The sequence below is a fragment of the Lepidochelys kempii genome, chromosome 5, assembly GCF_965140285.1.
Source record: "Lepidochelys kempii isolate rLepKem1 chromosome 5, rLepKem1.hap1, whole genome shotgun sequence".
In the NCBI taxonomy this organism is placed as follows: Eukaryota; Metazoa; Chordata; order Testudines; family Cheloniidae; genus Lepidochelys; species Lepidochelys kempii.
This window is the reverse complement of record NC_136384.1, coordinates 135,704,135-135,721,929: the sequence shown is the minus strand read 5'-3', so window position 1 is coordinate 135,721,929 and position 17,795 is coordinate 135,704,135. Positions and strand designations below refer to the sequence as shown.

The 17,795-nt window shown below is 52.5% G+C and overlaps 1 protein-coding gene across 4 annotated transcripts in view; it reads right to left on the bottom strand.

Annotated features, from left to right (window-relative positions):
* HEMGN (hemogen) overlaps positions 1–17,304 on the bottom strand; it is a 51,454-nt gene extending 34,150 nt beyond the window's left edge. For 2 of the 4 annotated variants that reach the window (XR_012159192.2, XR_012159191.2), the window contains exons 1-4: positions 16,954–17,304; positions 12,766–12,844; positions 9,813–10,066; positions 1,628–7,645 (exon numbers count right to left, since the gene is read on the bottom strand). Coding sequence is in view for 2 of the 4 variants with exons in the window: in XM_073346041.2 (XP_073202142.1) it covers positions 7,536–7,645; positions 9,813–10,066; positions 12,754–12,844; positions 16,954–17,035 (537 nt within the window). In the remaining 2 variants the exon portion in view is untranslated. Of the gene's footprint in view, positions 1–1,627; positions 7,646–9,812; positions 10,067–12,753; positions 12,845–16,953 lie in introns of those variants that run through there. The other 2 variants (XM_073346041.2, XM_073346042.2) reach the window with 2 other exon arrangements.
* Positions 17,305–17,795: the final 491 nt, after the last annotated feature.

Sequence of the window (17,795 nt, the reverse complement as noted above, 5' to 3'; positions counted from 1 at the left end):
CTTGTGTGCCATGTGACATGAGTACTACCAAAGCACCCCCAGACTGCACACAGGCTGCAGACACCCCCCCCCCCCCAGCAGTTAATTCAGAAGGGAGCCGGGCTGTTCTGGAGCAGCCAGTGTGTCCAGCCGGATGTATGGAAAGTGTTCTGTCAGGAAGTATTTCTGCTGTGGGATTTTACTGTGGCAAAGGCTGTCTGCATGTCCTCAAACAAGCCTCTCTCAGCCCAGTCCTTCCGCTGCCCTTGTTTGCCCCAGGAAGGGCCAAGCCCTTGTGTGGGAGGGAACTGGGCAGCAAGACTTGAGTGGACCGTTCCAGCAGTTAGGATTATGGGAGCTGTGTTCTCAGCAGGTCTGTACCATGAAAGGTGCTAGGAATGGAGGGGGCATGGTAAATCCCTGTCCATATGTACCCACCTTAGCGAGCAGGCAGCAGTAGCCTGGTTCCAAACCCCAGCCTCCTTCCACGGGGAAGAGCAAGAGTTCGTTTCAGACCTGGGGAGGCCAAAGCCTCTCAGGGAGCGGCACCCCAAACCACCAGTCACTTTTGAGAATCTTGGCCGGGGGGTGTGCACGTGTATGTGTGTGTGCCCATGTGCATTTCACCTCCCATTTCCAGCAGCTGCTGCTGAGCTTCACTGTGCCCCTAAGCTGCCTGTCCCACCCTTCGGCTGTCACCAAGCTGGACACCAGCCTAGTGCCTTTATCAGCCCCACCCTCTTGGGCAGGGCAGCAGAGTAAGAGTCCATCCCTGTGCAGTGTCCTCCTTCGCTGCACCCCGCGGGCTGAAGTCTCAGGAGATGGGGCTTCTCTGCTGCCCTCCTGCAGTGGTTCCAGCCCGCGGGCTCTCAGCGGGGAGGTGCTGGGCTGGGCGGTGGAGCCTATGCTGGTCACTGCTTGTGCTGGAGCTCCCTAGCTTGAGTGACATGACCCCTGAGAGCACAGAGACATGGGGGGGGGAGGCGCCTGTGGGTTAAGCAGGGGTGTCAGGGGGTTGCATGCTCAGTGGGACGGGAGGCAGGGGATCAGGTTTTGGGGGGCTGCCTGCAGTTTGGATTCTGGCCAGGGCTGTCGTGTGGGGGTGGGTGGGTGGGTGGGCTGCAGGGCACCTCTCCCGCTCACTGTCCTCTAGAGACAGCTACATGCAGGAGCCTGCATGTGCCACCACCGTCTCCTGCCCTGGGCTCATCCTGGGGCTTTGGTGATCTGGGGCTGGGAGGCCCCCAGTGACCTGGTGCAGATCTGCTCCTCCCACTGTCTCCTTGCTCCACCCATCAGTCTCTGGGGGCTTCACGTGTGCACACACTTAGCCCTGCTCCAGGAGCAGGCTGGTGAAGGCACCAGGCAATGGTGTGTGCACCAGTCTATCCCCCCTGCCACCCACATCTACCAGAGCCCCCAGATACAGTGCATCATGGCCCTGAGCACTCTGCCCCATCTGTGCCCAGCCCACACTCCCCTCCTGCCACCAGCATACCGCCAGGGCTAGGAATCGTTCCCGAGTCCAAGATTTCCTGCCATTTAGTGCCGGCAGGCAGAGCAGTATGTGGCTGCAGTTCCCCCCGTGGCCACTAGAGGCAGCTGCTCCCAGCGCACTGACCTGCCCCAGTCAGAGGCTGGCGCTCACCCGTGCCGAGGTGCCCGTACAGAGCGATGATGTGCCGTGTCAGTCTCCTTGATGCCATGGTAGGGCCTGTGCACTGCTCCGGCTCCAAGCTGCTGCGCGTGGTGTGGAGCCTGTGCTGTGGTGAACGTGCCCCGCAGCCCTGGGCACTGCTAGCGGAAGCCGTGCCGAACTCAGGTGCTGAGAATCAGGGGACCAGATGAAAATCAAGAGATTTAAAAAAAAAAAAAGAAATCTGGGTTCTTGCTATTTGCCGTCTGGTTTTGGAAGCTGCAGTGTACATTGGGGCCCTGGGTTCAAGCTTTTCTCTACAACCTTAGGGCGAGAAACTTACTTTAAAAAAACAAGAATGTGATTTTCAGAAAATAAAATGACTTAAGGAGCTGGTGCTTGATGAAGAACATCCAGTCTCACTGTTCTCATAATGAAATCACAACTGGCAACATTGCAGTTGTTAGTTATTAACAAAAATATATTTTTTCTACAAAATAACATACACCTTTACAAACAACGTCTTGGGAAAGGCGTTTGAACTAACTGCTACAGATATTTTTCTTGCAGTTCCTAAAACAATTGCATACAAAGTTTTAAATTACAGTGAAGGAACATCTTGACTAATGACATGAACACGTTGTGGTATTTTATCAGCATAAAAATTGGCAGCAGGTATTGTGTGTTTATTCAGAGCGCTCAGAGATCTCAGATTCTGTGGGACATGCCTCCTATGAATAGAATCAGTCTGTTCCACCAAGTCCATTAGCACTCAGCGGACATCCCATCCAAATACCCTCAGGCCTGGAGACCATTTCTGGTCTCACTCTGCTGACTGCTGTGTGTTTCAAAGTCCTTATTAGTGAGCAAGGCTTCACACCATAACTCAGCACGCAGTTAAGTATCTTCCGCTCCCCCATAGGTGCCGACTCCATGGGTGCTCCGGGGCTGGAGCACCCATAGGGAAAAATTAGTGGGTGCTCTGCCAGCCAAGCTCTCCGCCCCGCCCCACCTCACCTCCTCCTCCACCTCCTCCCCCCACAGTGCGCCATGTCCCCGCTCCTCCGCCTACCTCCCAGCCCTTGCCGCTGCTCAACAGCTGTAGCCAGCTCCAGGAGGGAGGGGGAGGAGCGGGAACGTGGTGCACTCAGGGGCAGAGGCGGGGCCGGGGCGGGGAATTGGGGAAGGGGTTAGAATGAGGGCTGGAGGGGGCGGAGTTGGGGCAGGGACTTTGGGGAAGGGGCAGGAGGTACAGGGGCGTTGAGCACCCTCCGGCACCACTAGAAGTCGGCGCCTGTGCCCTCCCCGCCCCCTTTAACAAATGAGGTACAAGGCTCCTTGCTAGTAGAACAAAGGTCTCCACTGGGAAGCATGCAAGACTCACTCACTCAACCTTGCAGAAAGGTTGTGCCAAATCTATGTGCTGGGCTACCCTTCCTCTAACCCACCACCGCTCTAACCACTAGGTCACACTCCTCTCCCAGACAGCCAGGACTAGAGCTCAGGATTCCTGAGCTCCTACATCCTCCTTCTGTCCAGCAGTCGGGCATGCACTTCACGGGCAAAGTGTATGCACTGCCCCGATAGGGAGTGACCCAGACTAGAAACAAGTTGTTCCTTCAGCTCCAGTCACAGAGGTCTGTGCTAGGATGTGAAGGTCTAAACCCTTCTGTTGCCTGGGGAGGGGCTAATAGTTGCACGCGATGGCATTTTCCCCTGTGCGCTGTCTTTAAAATGGCTTATTTAATTCACACAGTGAGCGAACATCCTGCAAGACAGGCTTTATCATTCAAAATACTGCTGGATCAAAGGAAGGTATTCCGCTCTTGGTCACTTGTCCCCAGTTTTGATGGCTTGTGTCACTCACTGACCGCTGTGGAGCATGAGAGGTGTAAAATAACGGGGAAGATGAATTCCTGATGTCTGATCCTGGACATGCTGCTGGCTTTCACAAGGGACTTTTAAGGAGGGGGGAAATTTTGAACTATATCAAATGACTAACTCCAGTCTCTTTGCCTTTGCCATTGTTTTCTTTGTGTTTGCTTATAGCCCAATCACTCTTCTTTGACCCAGCATTTACAGCTAGATTAATGAGGATTCTCTGAACAGAAAATCAACAAAGATTTTATAGTGACATGTCAGAACAAGCCAAAGCAAGATAATCCTGTTTACTGACTAGGTGAAAGCAGTTGTCTACACAACCTACATAGGAGGTGAACATTTTAGAGCCAGACTGTAAATCATTGTTAATAATTAATGTAACAGTTAAGAGAAAAGGCTTCCTCATGACAGACAATTAAAGGACAATATGTGTTCTGTCACTTCCTAAAACTGTCTGGTATGGAACTAGTAAATAATTTAATTACAGCCATGAAGTCCTCTCTCCTGCTGCTCTTGTGGGGGGCTGGTTTGCACTGCAGCCTCCTGCACCAAGCCCAGTGGCGGAGGATTTCAGTGCTAAGGGGTGAGCCCAGCCTGGCTGGGATGCTCTGTAGTATAGTCCGACCCAGCCGGACTCCAGCCCCATTGCACGGGGTACTGTCTGTCTGCACAGGGCTATGGGCCAGAGTCCAAAGGGATGTAGACACTGAAGATGCAGAGAGGGGCTTCTGAAGACCCCACTAGGCGGCTAAGCAGACGGGGCACGTAACTCCCATTGAGGTCAAGCACCATCATCCCTCTGGCACAGCTGGGACGCTGAGGCAGAGAGAATGTCAGCGGCAGAGCAAGGGCCTGACTGCTGCTCTCCAGGGTCCCAGCCCAGTGCTCCCTGGCGACATGGACTTTCCTCCCCTAGTAACCTTAGCTCCTGCCTGGGAACGCACTGCTCACAGCAACGCACTAGAGCACCTGTTCAAAGCAAGATTTTGCTGATAGCGGGTTCAGTGTCTCTACTGCTCCAGGTCTCTCCAGCTCTGCACAGGTACAGTACGGCCAGCGCATTGCCCCCACCCCCCGTGTGCTTGGCCCCCAGTCTGAGCTGAAGGGAGCCCCTCTCTCAGGAAGCTCAGCAGCCTTGCCAATCCTGCCTTGGGCTCTGCTCCGCGGAGCCATCTGTTCACAAACAACATGGCACCACACCACTAACACACGTCACACAAGTCGCCAAACAGCCATCAGCTAGAGCGTCTTTCTGTCACCACATAGCTGGGCTGGAGAGAACCAACGATTCAGGGTAACAGGTCCGTATCCTATACTAGTGCCAGCCTGGTACAACCCCCTGAGCCATGCAGCCCAGGCCAGCTAAACTCTCACATGGCACTGTGGGACCTAAATGGCCCGGTAGGACTGGGACTGTGGTTTTTAGTGAGGTCTCTCTCTCTGTAGCACTCTCATTTTAATCACTCTAGAGGAGAAGCATGTTCTCCTGCAATCTGCGGGGACGTCAGAAAGCTCTCAGGGGGCGTCTGACATCAGGGCTGTGCTAGGTAATGGCTTCTTGGCATTTCCAACAGGAGTTTTGTGAAACAAGATCCCTTATATGGCGAATGCAAGAGACTGTGTCCTGCATTGCACATCCTAGCTCCCGTCAGCTTTGGGCACACATGTCAAAGCAAAAATATTACCCTCGGCTAGGTGGAAAGAAACCTGATGCATCTGACTCTTACAGATAAGCAAGGATTGTACCAGAGTTATCTCACCAGGCGACTCCATTAATAAGGCAGTGTGCCAAGGGGAAAGTGTGCTCCTTTCTAACCGCAGTCTGTGGCTAGCCATCGACCGCACTCAGTGATGTGATGGCAAAGTGGGAGCTTTCAGTTGGAAATGATCAGGAACAGCCACTTGGCTTCTGCTTTCGAACTTCTCGTCGGCTCCACCCTAGCACCGTGGCGATATTGTCACACTGGGGTTCAGGAGCCAGGGGATTGTAAAGCGGTTGCTGGCAGTGCAAGAGGACAGAGAGGGGAATACAAGGAAACACATTTCCACAACTAGGTCTCTTCGCACAGCAAATGTTTTGATTAATTTAGTAAAAGATCCATGCCCAGTGGAAACAGGCCATAGTTCTGCTAAGCTGAATGCAAGGGCCTGATCCGTGCTAATCACTCGGCTGCTAGGTGTATGGAGTCAATCCTCTGGGCCCACTAAGCTCTCTTTGTCCTGCCAGGGTAGAGGGATCTCAGACCAACCCTGCATGGCTCCACCTGCCATGGGGAGCCAGGGACTGGCACACAGGAGTGGCAGGGGGTCCTGGGCATCCACAGAGCCCTGGCAGGGACCAGAAGGGAGGATTGTCCTTAACACAGAGACAGACTCAGGAGAGGGGCAGGAGAGATTGGTGTAATGTAATGTTAACTGGCCACTCACTCCTGCTCGCTCACACCAGAGTCTGTTTGCAAATGAGCTGGTAACAGTATCCAGAGCTGACTAGAAACCATGTATTTTAGCCAAAATCTCCTTGACCTTCTGAACACATCATTTGGCTACTGAGCTGCAGTCTCACTAAGGCACTGACAGGCTAACATTTTTAAACAAGGATACAGGTAGGTGCCCCTATAAACCCAGCCTGGTTCCAGACATGCTGAGACCCCACAGTTCCTGAGTAGATCAATGTGGCTGCAGAGGCTCCCATCTCTGAAAATTAGGCCAGTATCCAGTGAGCTCAGAAGAAGACTTTCCCCTGAGTTCAGTGGGAGCTGGAGGAGGCCCTCAAACTGGCTATCTCTGGGCACCCAAGTATGAAGATTTTGGCCACAGTGCCTGATTTCAGAGGTGCTGAGAACCTACAACTCCTGTTTAAGCCAACGTGCACCCTGGAGCTCAGCACCCCTGAGAACGGGGCCATTGTGCTAGGATATTCTGCAGCATCCACTTAGTTGAAGCCATTCTGGGCTCAGTCCTGCAAGGCACTGACCACCCTGCCTGGACAACCCCTTATCCCCATTATAACATGTAGGCATGGAATAAGAAATTGCCAGCCTCTAGCCTTCTTCCGCATAGCAATAAGCATGGAATCTATGGCTGTCTTTAGCCATGGGATGTGGAGATATGTGCCCAGCTTAATGCTTAGGGGGGTAAGCCACATCCTCCCTGTGATCCAGACACTGATTAAAGGGCACTGTTATGGTTTTGGTTGGCTAGAAACCCAGCATTGTCTCTCTGAAAGCCTTTGGGACACCTTCAGTGCATTTCTTGTCCTTTTCCTGGCCATCTGTGTGCTCCCAGCACTGTCGACACAGGAAGCCATGTCCAAGGTCCACGGTTTGTGCAAAGCAGCTAAAGAGGGAGTGTCTGAGTGAGTTTGACAAGTGAAAGGTGAAAGTGCAACACAGCTTCCCACCCTCATAGTCCGTGAAGGGGCTGTGGGGAGCAGATGAGGGGCCACGAAGGAAAAGTACAAAATATAGATCAAAGTGACGAGACTTCGGAAAGGCCTAAGATTTGTTACCGCTAGAGAGGAATACCACAGCTGCTGGGGGCATTCGATGAAACTCAGGCAGCTCCCATCTCCTGGATCTGTCTGGGAGAGTCATGTGAAGCTAAGCTGTAGTTACCCATTCAGCAGCGGCTGGAAAGCTGGATAAAGAACGGGCTCCTCAGTGCTGCCTGAGATCTAAGTCTACATTGCAAGGCCCAATCCAGAAATGGGCTCTGCCATGGAAACCTCTGGCCTTCCGCGGGAGTAGGGGCTGCTGGGGAAGAGCAGCACAGGGAATCGGGTCAGGGCAGGGGGCTGGAGGAGAATCCCCAAGGTCTGTGGTATAGTCCTGAGCACGCAGCTGCTGAGTTTTAGAGGTATAATATCTGGGGAGGGGGAGGGGAATGAACAGATTTCCCCAGTATTCCTAGGTAGGCAAAATACCAGTGATGGTAGACGATGGTGTAAGTGTTTAGTTTTTATTTCTCACACAGGAATAGCAGATCTAAATCATTCTACAGTGCTTGGACTTTGACCAAAGCAATGGGAAGGAAAAAAAGATCAAAATAAAACTGAGGGGTAGTATCCATTATCTGTGTGGTCATTTTCCAGGGGGATATTCAAAGCCTCTGATATTCCTGCTTCTTCTGACTTTGGCACTTCCCCATGCTCTGTAAAAGAGAAAGAGCAAAGCCATTTCCATGTTGAGTGTCACAGTATTTTCCTTAACTCCCCAGCTGCTGGACTCATGTGATCACTTGAGAATCTCAGCTTTTATTAAGAAAGAAAGAAAGAAAGAAAGAAAGAAAGAAAGAAAGAAAGAAAGAAAGAAAGAAAGAAAGAAAGAAAGAAAGAAAGGTTCCTATCCCTTTGTGAGGGGGTGTCCTCCACACACAAAGCCTGAAGGGGTAAATTAGGCCAATTAAGTTGCTTCTGGAGGAAAGCCAGGGACTGCTAAAGCCTAATTGCTGATGAAGTCCTGCTGGGGGAGGAGCTGGGCCGGGTTAATAAAGCCAGGAAGTTGGCAGCAGAAAGGGGGCTGTGGGGAAAGTAGTCTGTAGTCCTGTTCTGGGAGAGGGGATGTGTGTTTGGGGCTATGGTGTTTAGTCTACAGTTACTGCCTGGGAGGAGGGGGTTTGGACTGGCAAACCCAGAAATTGGGGGAACCAGAAGGTCAAGATCAGAAGTAGGAAGGTGTCCAGGAAAAGAGCAACAGGGTCTGAGGGAAGGCAGACCACAGTTGCAGGTATAGTTACCCTGGGCGGGAACCTGGAGAAGTGGGTGGACCCAGGTTCTCCTGCCAGCTACTAGGGAAGTGGCATGGACCAGGCAGTGGAGCTCAGACTCCCTAGGACTGCTGTTGGGAGATCTTTTGTTACCCTGGAAGGGGGGGACTATAGTGACCTGACCGGAGGACTGAGTCCTGAAGAAGCAGCATCCTGTGTGCCAGAGAAAGAGGGAGACCATGGGCCAAGGAACCAACAGGAGGGAGTATCAGATCTGGAACTAGCTAATTCCCAGAGCAACCTGGTGGAGGTGCTCCAAGGGTGGGTGAATCCCATGACACCTTTTTGTTTCTATGTGCACTGATTTGGGGGGTCTGACTCAAGATATTTAAATGTGTGGGTGGGTGACCCTGCATAGCAGTGGCAGATAAGATGCTGGCCTCTGGGTACATAGACATCTCCTTTGTATAGAAGGGTTACATGCATGGGCCCAGCCTGCAATGAGCTCTGCATGGGGGGGACTCCTGCCCCTGCACAGAGACCTGGGAGGTCAGTGGGGGCCTGTGAAGGCACATGGGATCTTGATGCAGGATTGGGCACTCAGGGCTTCTGGGCTCCAATGGAAGTTGATGGGCGTAGCAGGCACCCAGCACCTCTGACACGCTGGCCCTAAGGGGATGGTTTCAAAGCCCCTAGGGGAGGTGGATGTTCAGTTTCTATCAATGTCAATGGGAAATGGGCACCCAAATCCCATAGCCAGTTTTAGGAATTTCAGCTCAAATCTCCAGATAGCCCCCTGTGGAATAAATATGAAGGGCCTGATATCAACAGCCCTAAGTCCCAGTGAGTTCCTTGTGAGCCAGGAAGGGGCCCAGGTAATACAGGGACACTGTCATCTCTGTAGCTGTCCCACGGGGCACCTATGGGGAGAAGCCCTGGGCCCCAGAGTCTCCACACCTGCCATTTCCAGACTGCACTGGTGATGAATGGGTTCCTCTTGGGACTGGACTTGGCGGGATCCCCTTCTTGTTGCCCAGTCCCCGGCTCGGCTCGGCTCTGCACTGACTGTCTGGGACATCCCTGTTGGGGAGACCTGAAGGGTGGGGAAATTCCCCAAAGGCCTAGACAGAGCCATCAGCTCCACTCCCGCCTTGTGGCCAGGGAAGCAGGGCCTTCCCAGGGGCTGCCATTTGGAACAGACTGGCTCAGCAAGCGGGATGCCAGGAGCTTGCTGCAGCTTTGTCACTGCTGTGTACAAATGCAGGCTTGAGCAGGGAAGAGGCTCTGCAGCTAGCCAGAGGCAAAGACCCGATGCTGCTGAGTCACTGCTCCATTGCCTGGCTGGACAGTTCCTCTGCTCCCAAAGGATGCACCTAGGGGCGAGTTCTCTGGAAACATGCTCTGATCTGAAGGGGGAGGGAGAGCTCAGTGGTTTGAGCATTGGCCTGCTAGCCCCAGGGTTGTGAGTTCAATCCTTGAGGGGGCCATTTAGGGATCTGGGGCAAAAATTAGGGATTGGACCTGCTTTGAGCAGGGGGTTGGACTAAATGACCTCCTCAGGTCCCTTCCAACCCTGATAATCTCTGATCCCAGAGGGTCTCTAACCACTTACCTACTGGATGCAGAGTATCCTCGGCTGGGGGGCCCTCCACGGCCTCCTGCTGAGTCCCAACAGACAGCTCTTGAGCCACAGATAAGGTGGGCTCCTCCTCATGGTGCCCTGGAGATCCCTGTGCTTTCTCTGGGGGTTCCTTCTCCACCTCCTCTTGCACTTCAGGCTGAGGCTCCGGCTCTGTATCCTGCTGTCGGCCTCTTCTTCTTCCAGCTCCTCGGCCCCTCTTTGGCCCTTTGCTCTTTCCCCGCTCTCTGTCGGAACAGTACAGCATCTCGCACAGCGCCGTGAACCAGGGGACAGCCCTCGCGGGCACATAGGAGAGGGAAGCCCCCAGCTGCCAGGCACTGTCAGTGGGAGCTGGGCGGTGGGTTCCCCTGTGCAGAGCGCTTTGTCGGTGTAGCTGTACTGCTGTGCTCTGCGAGCAAAGAGCTCCTGCTGTGGACACAGCTAGGCCAGTAGCCCTCAGCGCTGGTGCAGCTTATTCCAGCCACTCCTCTTCTCCCCTGGCCCACGCACCCCGAACTCTACTGCCAGAAGTGCACTTCTGCTGCTATAGCTGGCAGCACTAGGGGCTTTGGCTGGCACAGCTGCATCCCTCGCAGGCCTCACAGAGCCGCGCTGGCCAAAGTCTGTCGCTAGACCTGGCCTGGGCCTTAGTGCCTCTCCCCTTTGCCCACTTCTAGGTTACAGAGACAAACTTGCTATTCTGGGTGAGAAATCACTGCCTGGGAAAATAACGCACCATGGCCGGCACAGCCTTCCCTATGGATTGATGCACACAGCTGGTGAATTCTGAGCTTGCCTGGGTAATAGGGGCTCACGCCTAAAGCCAAGTGTCTTGCCAGCAGTCTGACACAGGGGCTTGCCTGAAGCCTCTGCCTAGGTGGGTCCAGGGCTTAGCCCCTTCTGAGCGGGGCCTGAAGCCATGATGGAATGTTGGGAACAGCTGTTCAGATCTTAGAAGTGAACTGAGAGAGAGTGTGTGAGACAGGGCAATATCCTGGACAAATCTTATTGAATTGCATTTATGTATCCATGTGGGCCAGGGATTGTCTGTAATTCCATGGGGGAGGGGGAATCACAGCCCTCCAGGAACTAACCATGGGAGGTGAGTAGGCAAAATCACACCTCCAGAGCAGTACCACCAACTGGAGAGAGGCTTACACATACTGGTTCAAGCTGGATTCTCCAGGGACCAGCAGCCAAATAAAGGACTTCAGGTTAAATATCCTGAGTTTAAACTGACTCGGGGCCTTCTTCCTGAACCAGTAAACGGACCAGATCTCTGGTCCCAAGGGGCCCCCAGTCCTTAGGGAAAAGTTGGAAGGAATTTAGCCTACTGAGACAGCATAAGACTGAGAGGGCTTGTTCTGAGCTGAAGCTGGGGTGAAGTTCTGACTGCAGGAAAATCCTTCAGTGGGGTTTGAAGGACTTGCTGGAGTCAAGGTGATCTCTGGTGAGCTCACTGGCATGTGTGTAGGTTCTTTTCCTGTTTTCTCTGGCATGCTTTCACCTTAAGAATAAATGTGCTTGCTTAGGCAGAGCCGTGTAGTAACTTAACTATGGCAACTACCCTGTTTGCCATCTCTGAGGAGAAAAGTCAAGCAGGCTGCATAGGCCGCCAGACGGCTGAGGATCTCCCAGTGTAGGCAGGGAGCTGTGCAGTCTGGTCAGGAGGGAGAAAGATGGCTGGGAAGCTGGGAGCCTACAGTGGGTGCCCTTGCTGGGCCACAGCAAGGGAAAACAGGGGCAGGTGCCGTGAGCTGTGATGGTGTGGTCACCGGAGATAGGGCTAGATGGCCCAGTCCAGAGCAAAGGAGCAGGAGCAGCCCTGAGAGAAAGCGTGACTCTCTCCCACCCCGAATCACAATTCCTCCTTCCTGCCCAAGGTCTCCCACAGCTGCCAAGTTTTGTGTGGTGCCTTGTCTGACCATTTATGCAAATTATTTAATGAGCTACTTTGCATATGCACAATCTGCATATCACAATAAGTGCCAGCTTACGGGCAACACACTCTGCCTGGAGCAGTGGTGGGAGATGGGACATGGAGCTGCACACCACTTGGAAGCTCTGAGGCTGGGGCAGGTGGAGGGGTGGGTAGGCTGGAGGGTGTCTGGGGCACCAGAGGAGGTGGGGATGGTGCTGGGGTGTCTGGGTCAGTGGGGGCTAGAAGGTAGATGAGGAGGCTGATGTGTATCAAGTCCTACCTGGGGGCTGGCAGGGGACTAGGGCTGTCTCTGGGCGTGGTGGGAGGATGTCTGCAGGAGGGAGCCTGGGGCTAGTATCGAGACCCTTTCCTTTCTGTCCACCAGCCTGGCCACCTGCTGCAGAATAGCCCCCTTGCGCGTATGGCATGATCTGGAGCCCTACTGTGTGCAGCACCCTAGGTAAAACCACATGGCTGCGTTGGCCAGCGGGTTGGCTTTCCCCCATGTGCTCTGTGAGTGATCCCTGAGCTCACCAGGGCGTGTGAATGTTTGACCAGCAGAAGATTTGGATCTGTGGGTCTTTTCTTTACTTGTGCTCCTCCCCTGGGCAGTAGTGCGTAGCGGCGTTCATTGCACTTACCACTGCACATGTTCAAAGGGACAGGGCTAGACGACTTGGCCTTCGGGGCCCCACCCTGAGCCGGGGTGGTGTGTAGGTGGCATCCCACGAGTAGCCCTTGGAGGAGAGTTACAGCCCTGCAGCTCTCAGTGGGGGCTCATCTCTCTCACCCAGCACCAGCTCAGCTGTGCTGGATCAGACCCCAGGCTCTGCCCACTTCCCGCTCTGCCAGAGGGGACTCCCCATAACAGTGCAAAGGGGTTCTTCTGCCACCCACCCCTATGTGAGCACATAGTCCAAGTCACAATGTGGCAGGTGGCCATTCCCTGTATACAAGGGGTGCTTCCCTGTCGCTAAGATAAAATTTCCCCAGGGTGTAAGTATAATTTACCCCAGAACCCACTGGACAGTATCTTTCTCCTGTGCCTCCGCTTTCCTTTTCCTCAGCAGCTCTCGGTCTCTCAGGCGGCGTGTGATGGCCCCTACAAGAACAGACCAAGTGTAAATGTGGTGCCATGACTGAAGACTAACCTGTGATAAGTCTTCCTGGCGATGACAGGGACACAGCAAGGTGAGTCGAGTGGGAGCACCCTGGGGTGGGGCCTCCTAGTGGAAGGGAGTCACCTCAGCCAGACAGCGAGCTATCATGTAAATAACACCCGGGACAGAAGTGCACTAGAGGCCACAGATAAGGGGCAAGTGATCACATCCTTCATGCTGCAAATAACACCTTAATGAAAGCAGATGGGCTTTGGGGATGGACTGGACATGCCCAGTTTCTTGGACAATAGCTCCCACCTGGCAGCAGTGGGTCCTGCATCCAGAACATTGTCTCCCATTAAATCATTGCATAGCAGCTAGTTGGAAAGCCTGCAGGCTGTTAACCCAAAGCCCATTGGATTGGCAGGGTGACATTCAGTCTCTCCCTTCCCTTGTCTGTTAGTTAGTCTCACCCTTGGCTCCCTTGGCTCTGAGTGGGCCTGGACATGTGGCGTTACCTCCCTCTGAGTTGAATTTGCTGCTATTTGAAGGCTCATGTATGTATTGCTCATCTGTACTTGGAGAACTGCCAGGTATTCATGAATCCCAAGGTTTACCCTGTTTTACCTACACGGAGTATTCATTGTGGCCTAGTGGATACACACTGGTGGCCTGGGACTCATCAGACCTGCATTCTAATCCCAGCTCTGCAACTGGCTGCTGGATGACCCTGGGGAAGTCTCTTTGAACTGCATTCAAAAAAGAATGAGAAGTTCGTGGAGGGTAGGTCCATCGGTGGCTATTAGCCAGGTGGTCAGGGATGTAATCCCATGCTCTGGGTGTCCCTAGCCTCTGGCTGCCAAAGCTGGGAGTAGACGACAGAGGATGGATCACTAGCTGATTGCCTGTTCTGTTCATTCCCTTTGGGGCACCTGGCACTGGCCACTGTCGGAAAACAGGATCCTAGGCTAGATGGACCTTTGGTCTGACCCAGTGTGGCCATTCTTACTTCCTGTCAGTAATGACGCTGAACTCCTCTACAAAGTTCTTTGAGATCTACTAGTGAGAGGAGCCAGGGATCCCTATCTGACAATCTGCAGTAGGTGCTCACACGTGGCTCTTCTCACAGCTCCTCTCCTGTGGAAGGGCCAGATCCTGCGAGAGGCGATGCACCCTGGCCCGGATCTGGCAGTACGGGAACGCACTCAGAATGCTCAGTGGGCGAGCAGTCCTGATGGGGGCAGGGAGAGGCTCAGTCAGGAGTGAGTTCCTGGGCTTTGTTGGCACGGGGCCAGAGTGCTTGGCACCTGGCAGGACTGAGGCCTAATGGGTTTCAGCCAGTCAGGGAACAGGAACATTTCTGTCCGACAGGGCTGAGCACTCACTGCAGGGAATAATGACAGTCACAGGGTATGTCTGCACTGCGATTAGACACCTGCACTGGCTGGCCCATGCCAGCTGGCTCGAGCAAAGGGGCTATGTCATTGTGATGTTTAGGTTTGGTCTGGAGTCTGGGTTCTAGGACCCTGCAAGATGGGAACGTCTCAGAGCTCCGGCTGCAGCCTGAACCTGAATGTCTACACCACGATGAAGCAGCCCGCAGCCCAAGCCAGCCTGAGTCAGCTGGCACGGGCCAGCTGCAGGGTCTGATTGCACTGTAGATGCACCCAGAGTGACTCCATGGGCTGAAGGCTGTTTGCAGAAAGGAGGACACAATTCCCCACTGTGCAGGGCCCAGCACAAGACCCCAGTTAAACCCTGTGTGAAAGGCTCCAGTGGGCACAGGGCCGGGCACATCACCCATTCATGAGTTACTCCTCACTGCCCCTGTGATCTAGTGGTTTTGGGCTCAGTGACTTGCCCAGTGTCACATGGCTGGCCAGTGGTAGATCTGGGGACAGAATTCAGGGCTGAAACCCTAACGCCTGCTGTCCATGGCAAAACTCCTATTGACTTCACTGGGGCCAGGATTTCCACCCCAATCTCCTAACCCCCAGCCCCAAAGTTATCCTTGTGGTACGGACACCTGCCCACTAGGAACACCGAGTCACCGAGTTGTGGTAACTTGGTCCGTATGTACATGCCTTGTTTCTCCCTCCCTATGCCTCATCTGCGAGTGCAACACAAACAAGGCTCATGGCAGAGCTGCTAGCATACTCCTTTGCTGAGACTCAGAGCAGCAGATGTGCCATGCAGGCAGGAAAAAATGCATCTCTAGCAAGGGACGGTGTGAAGTCAGGAGTAAGGAATGAGGCATGCAATATACATTTAAAAGAATAAATGAGTTGTGACTTTCATAATTTCAAACAGACCTGCACAACAGCATTCCTGAATACACACTAAACTAAAGACAGACAACTGTTCTAAATAATTACACCTTCCAGCCAACAGCCTCAAAGCACATTAATGCATTAAGCTTCCCAAACAAGCCCTGGGAGAACCAAGAAGGGCTGTTATCACCAAATGGAGAAACTGAGGCAAAGTGACTTGGTCACAAGGAATCTGACTATTCTGGGAATAGAGCCAGCATCTCTTGACTGCCCAGCTGGTGTGCTAAGCCAAGAATAACCTTCTCTGGATCAGTATCTCTGAACAGGAGGGAATAATGGGAAATTAACTCTGGGAATGCTGCTTTCACGTGCTTTGGATCCCACCCTGAGCTGAGCACCAGGGTCCAGAATTACCATTACTACAGTAATGCCTGAATGCCTCCTCATGCTGGGCCCCAGAGAGACCCAGTAAGAGACAGTCCCCATCCATGAGAAGCTCACAATCCAAACAAACGATACGGAAGGGGTGGGAGATCACAATGTGGTTCAAAATGTGTAATAGAAAGACAACAATATGTAGTAAGGGGTGTGTGCCGTAGCCTGATCGTCGTATACGAGGGCAGAGGCTGCCGTTAATTCTCAGCACATGAGCGTTGTGAAATATCCCCTTCTAAATGTATAAAATGCCATATTGACAATCCCTAATAACAATGCCCCTCCAAAGGAATTACTTTAGGGACATGCCATGGCTTTCAGTGATCAGCGGATAACCTGTTGTCTGCCAAATAGTAAAGCAGCAGGAGATTTGCTGAGAAGACTGGTCATGTCGAATGGTAGAAGGACGCTCGCAGGGCTGACAGGATGAATTCACTGATGGTTATTAAACCAGGATGCATTTAGCTGGTGATGCATGTTATACTTTGCATGTGTAACCGAGATCAATCCCTTATTTCTTTTGCGAGCTAAGAGACTGTCAAAACTTGCTGAGAAACAAACTGAGAAAAATATTCTAGGCTAAGTGTAATAAAACCTGTGCCACCTTTACACACCAGCCTAAGCAAGTTGTTTTTGACTGATCAGTCCAAGACCTCCAGCCCATCTTTTGTTGCTCTAAGAGAGGACTGAACGGCTGAGAAGCAGACTGACGAGGGTTTGCATGCATTCTATTATCCACAGTCCCCAGATGTTGGCATTTGAAGTCTGGTGTATGAAGTCCCCCTATTGCTTGTGAGAGGCCTGTTTAAACTGGAATGGCAAACTGTCTTGTTGCTTAAAATACCCTGGTATCTCTGATTTCAGCTGCATGCTTGCAAACCCTCCCCCTGCAGAGGTTTCACTACACACCTGATTCCAAGACCTGTGTGCAGGTAAAAGCAATAACTTAGATGGGTTTCACAGCAAATGGCAGTGCTTTGCATTAACCACCTCACTCACAGGACAGAAACCTGATGCAAAATGCCCATATTCTTTAACAAAAGAACACTGATACACACAGTAAAGTCCAGATCAAAGAGGCATAAAATTCTATATAGCCCTACTGGGTATTTGTAATGGCACAGGATTCTGACCGCTCTGAGAAGCATTTCCAAATGCTTGTCCCCTTTGCAACAATGAGAAAAATAACCTGACTGTTGTTTTGTGCAGGGCAATCATCTGTTTCTTCCATACTCTGTATACCAAGCATCTACTGTAGCTTACATACATAGTTTTGATCATTTAAATCTTTTTTGGTATGCTATTAGTATGCAATTTTATCTCCTTTTTGCTAAGAAATCTAGTGACGCATTAGACTATAACAAGCTCCCGTTCCACCACTCATGACATTAACTTGGTAATGTTACCTGGCTCAGTGTGTTCCTCTCTGGCTGGTGGAGGCTGCTGGGAAGATTCCGAGTAAGGATGGTCCTTTTCTAAGCCCTCCATTTTTCTTTGCTGTTTGTTGCTGGGGTTCTGGGTTTTAACTAAAAAGCAGCTTAGCTGTGCAGTAAGGGCCTCAGGAGTTAGGCTACATACTGCAAAAGGAGTAGTTAGAGAAAAACACAGCCCGCCCACGCAACATGGCTTATCTGGCCTGGCCACGGGTCTGGTACTGCTGTTCTTCTTATCATGTCACAGAGCTGGGGGAGCCTGGGCTCATGTCCTGTCGTCTTGCTGCAAAGGAACATTAGTGTGCTTCTTCACGACTGGTGCTCCTCAAACAGGAAGTTAAGAGCGGCTGATGCTGTTGTGTGTAGAGACCCTCTTGTTTAATAAGGTGTGGGGAGGGAACTAAGCAGTCCCTTCTACTTGCCCTTCTGCCTCTCACATCAAATGGCAGCAAGCCCAACACAAAGGAGGCATTGCCCCAGGCAGAGGGCTCTCGTTTGAGGTCTTAAGTGGGACATAAGTGGCCATAGGCCTTCAGCACAGGGGTGAACTTCACTTTCAGAGGACACTGGTGCATCTCCAATCTCCGGGGTAGAGCATGTAAAGACAACCAGCTTTGCCCCCAGGGAAAGACTTTTGTGGCTGGGCATGGCCTCCCAGGCAGTTCCTGCTTTCTGAGCTGTCAGTTCTCCACAAGCCTGTGCATGGAGTGTCTTTCCCAGTCCGCGGCCCGCTTTGTGAGAATGTTGGTGACACCCGCTCAGCAGGCACCGTGCACACCCTTCTGTGCCCTCGGTGCTGCATTTTAAGCAGTCCT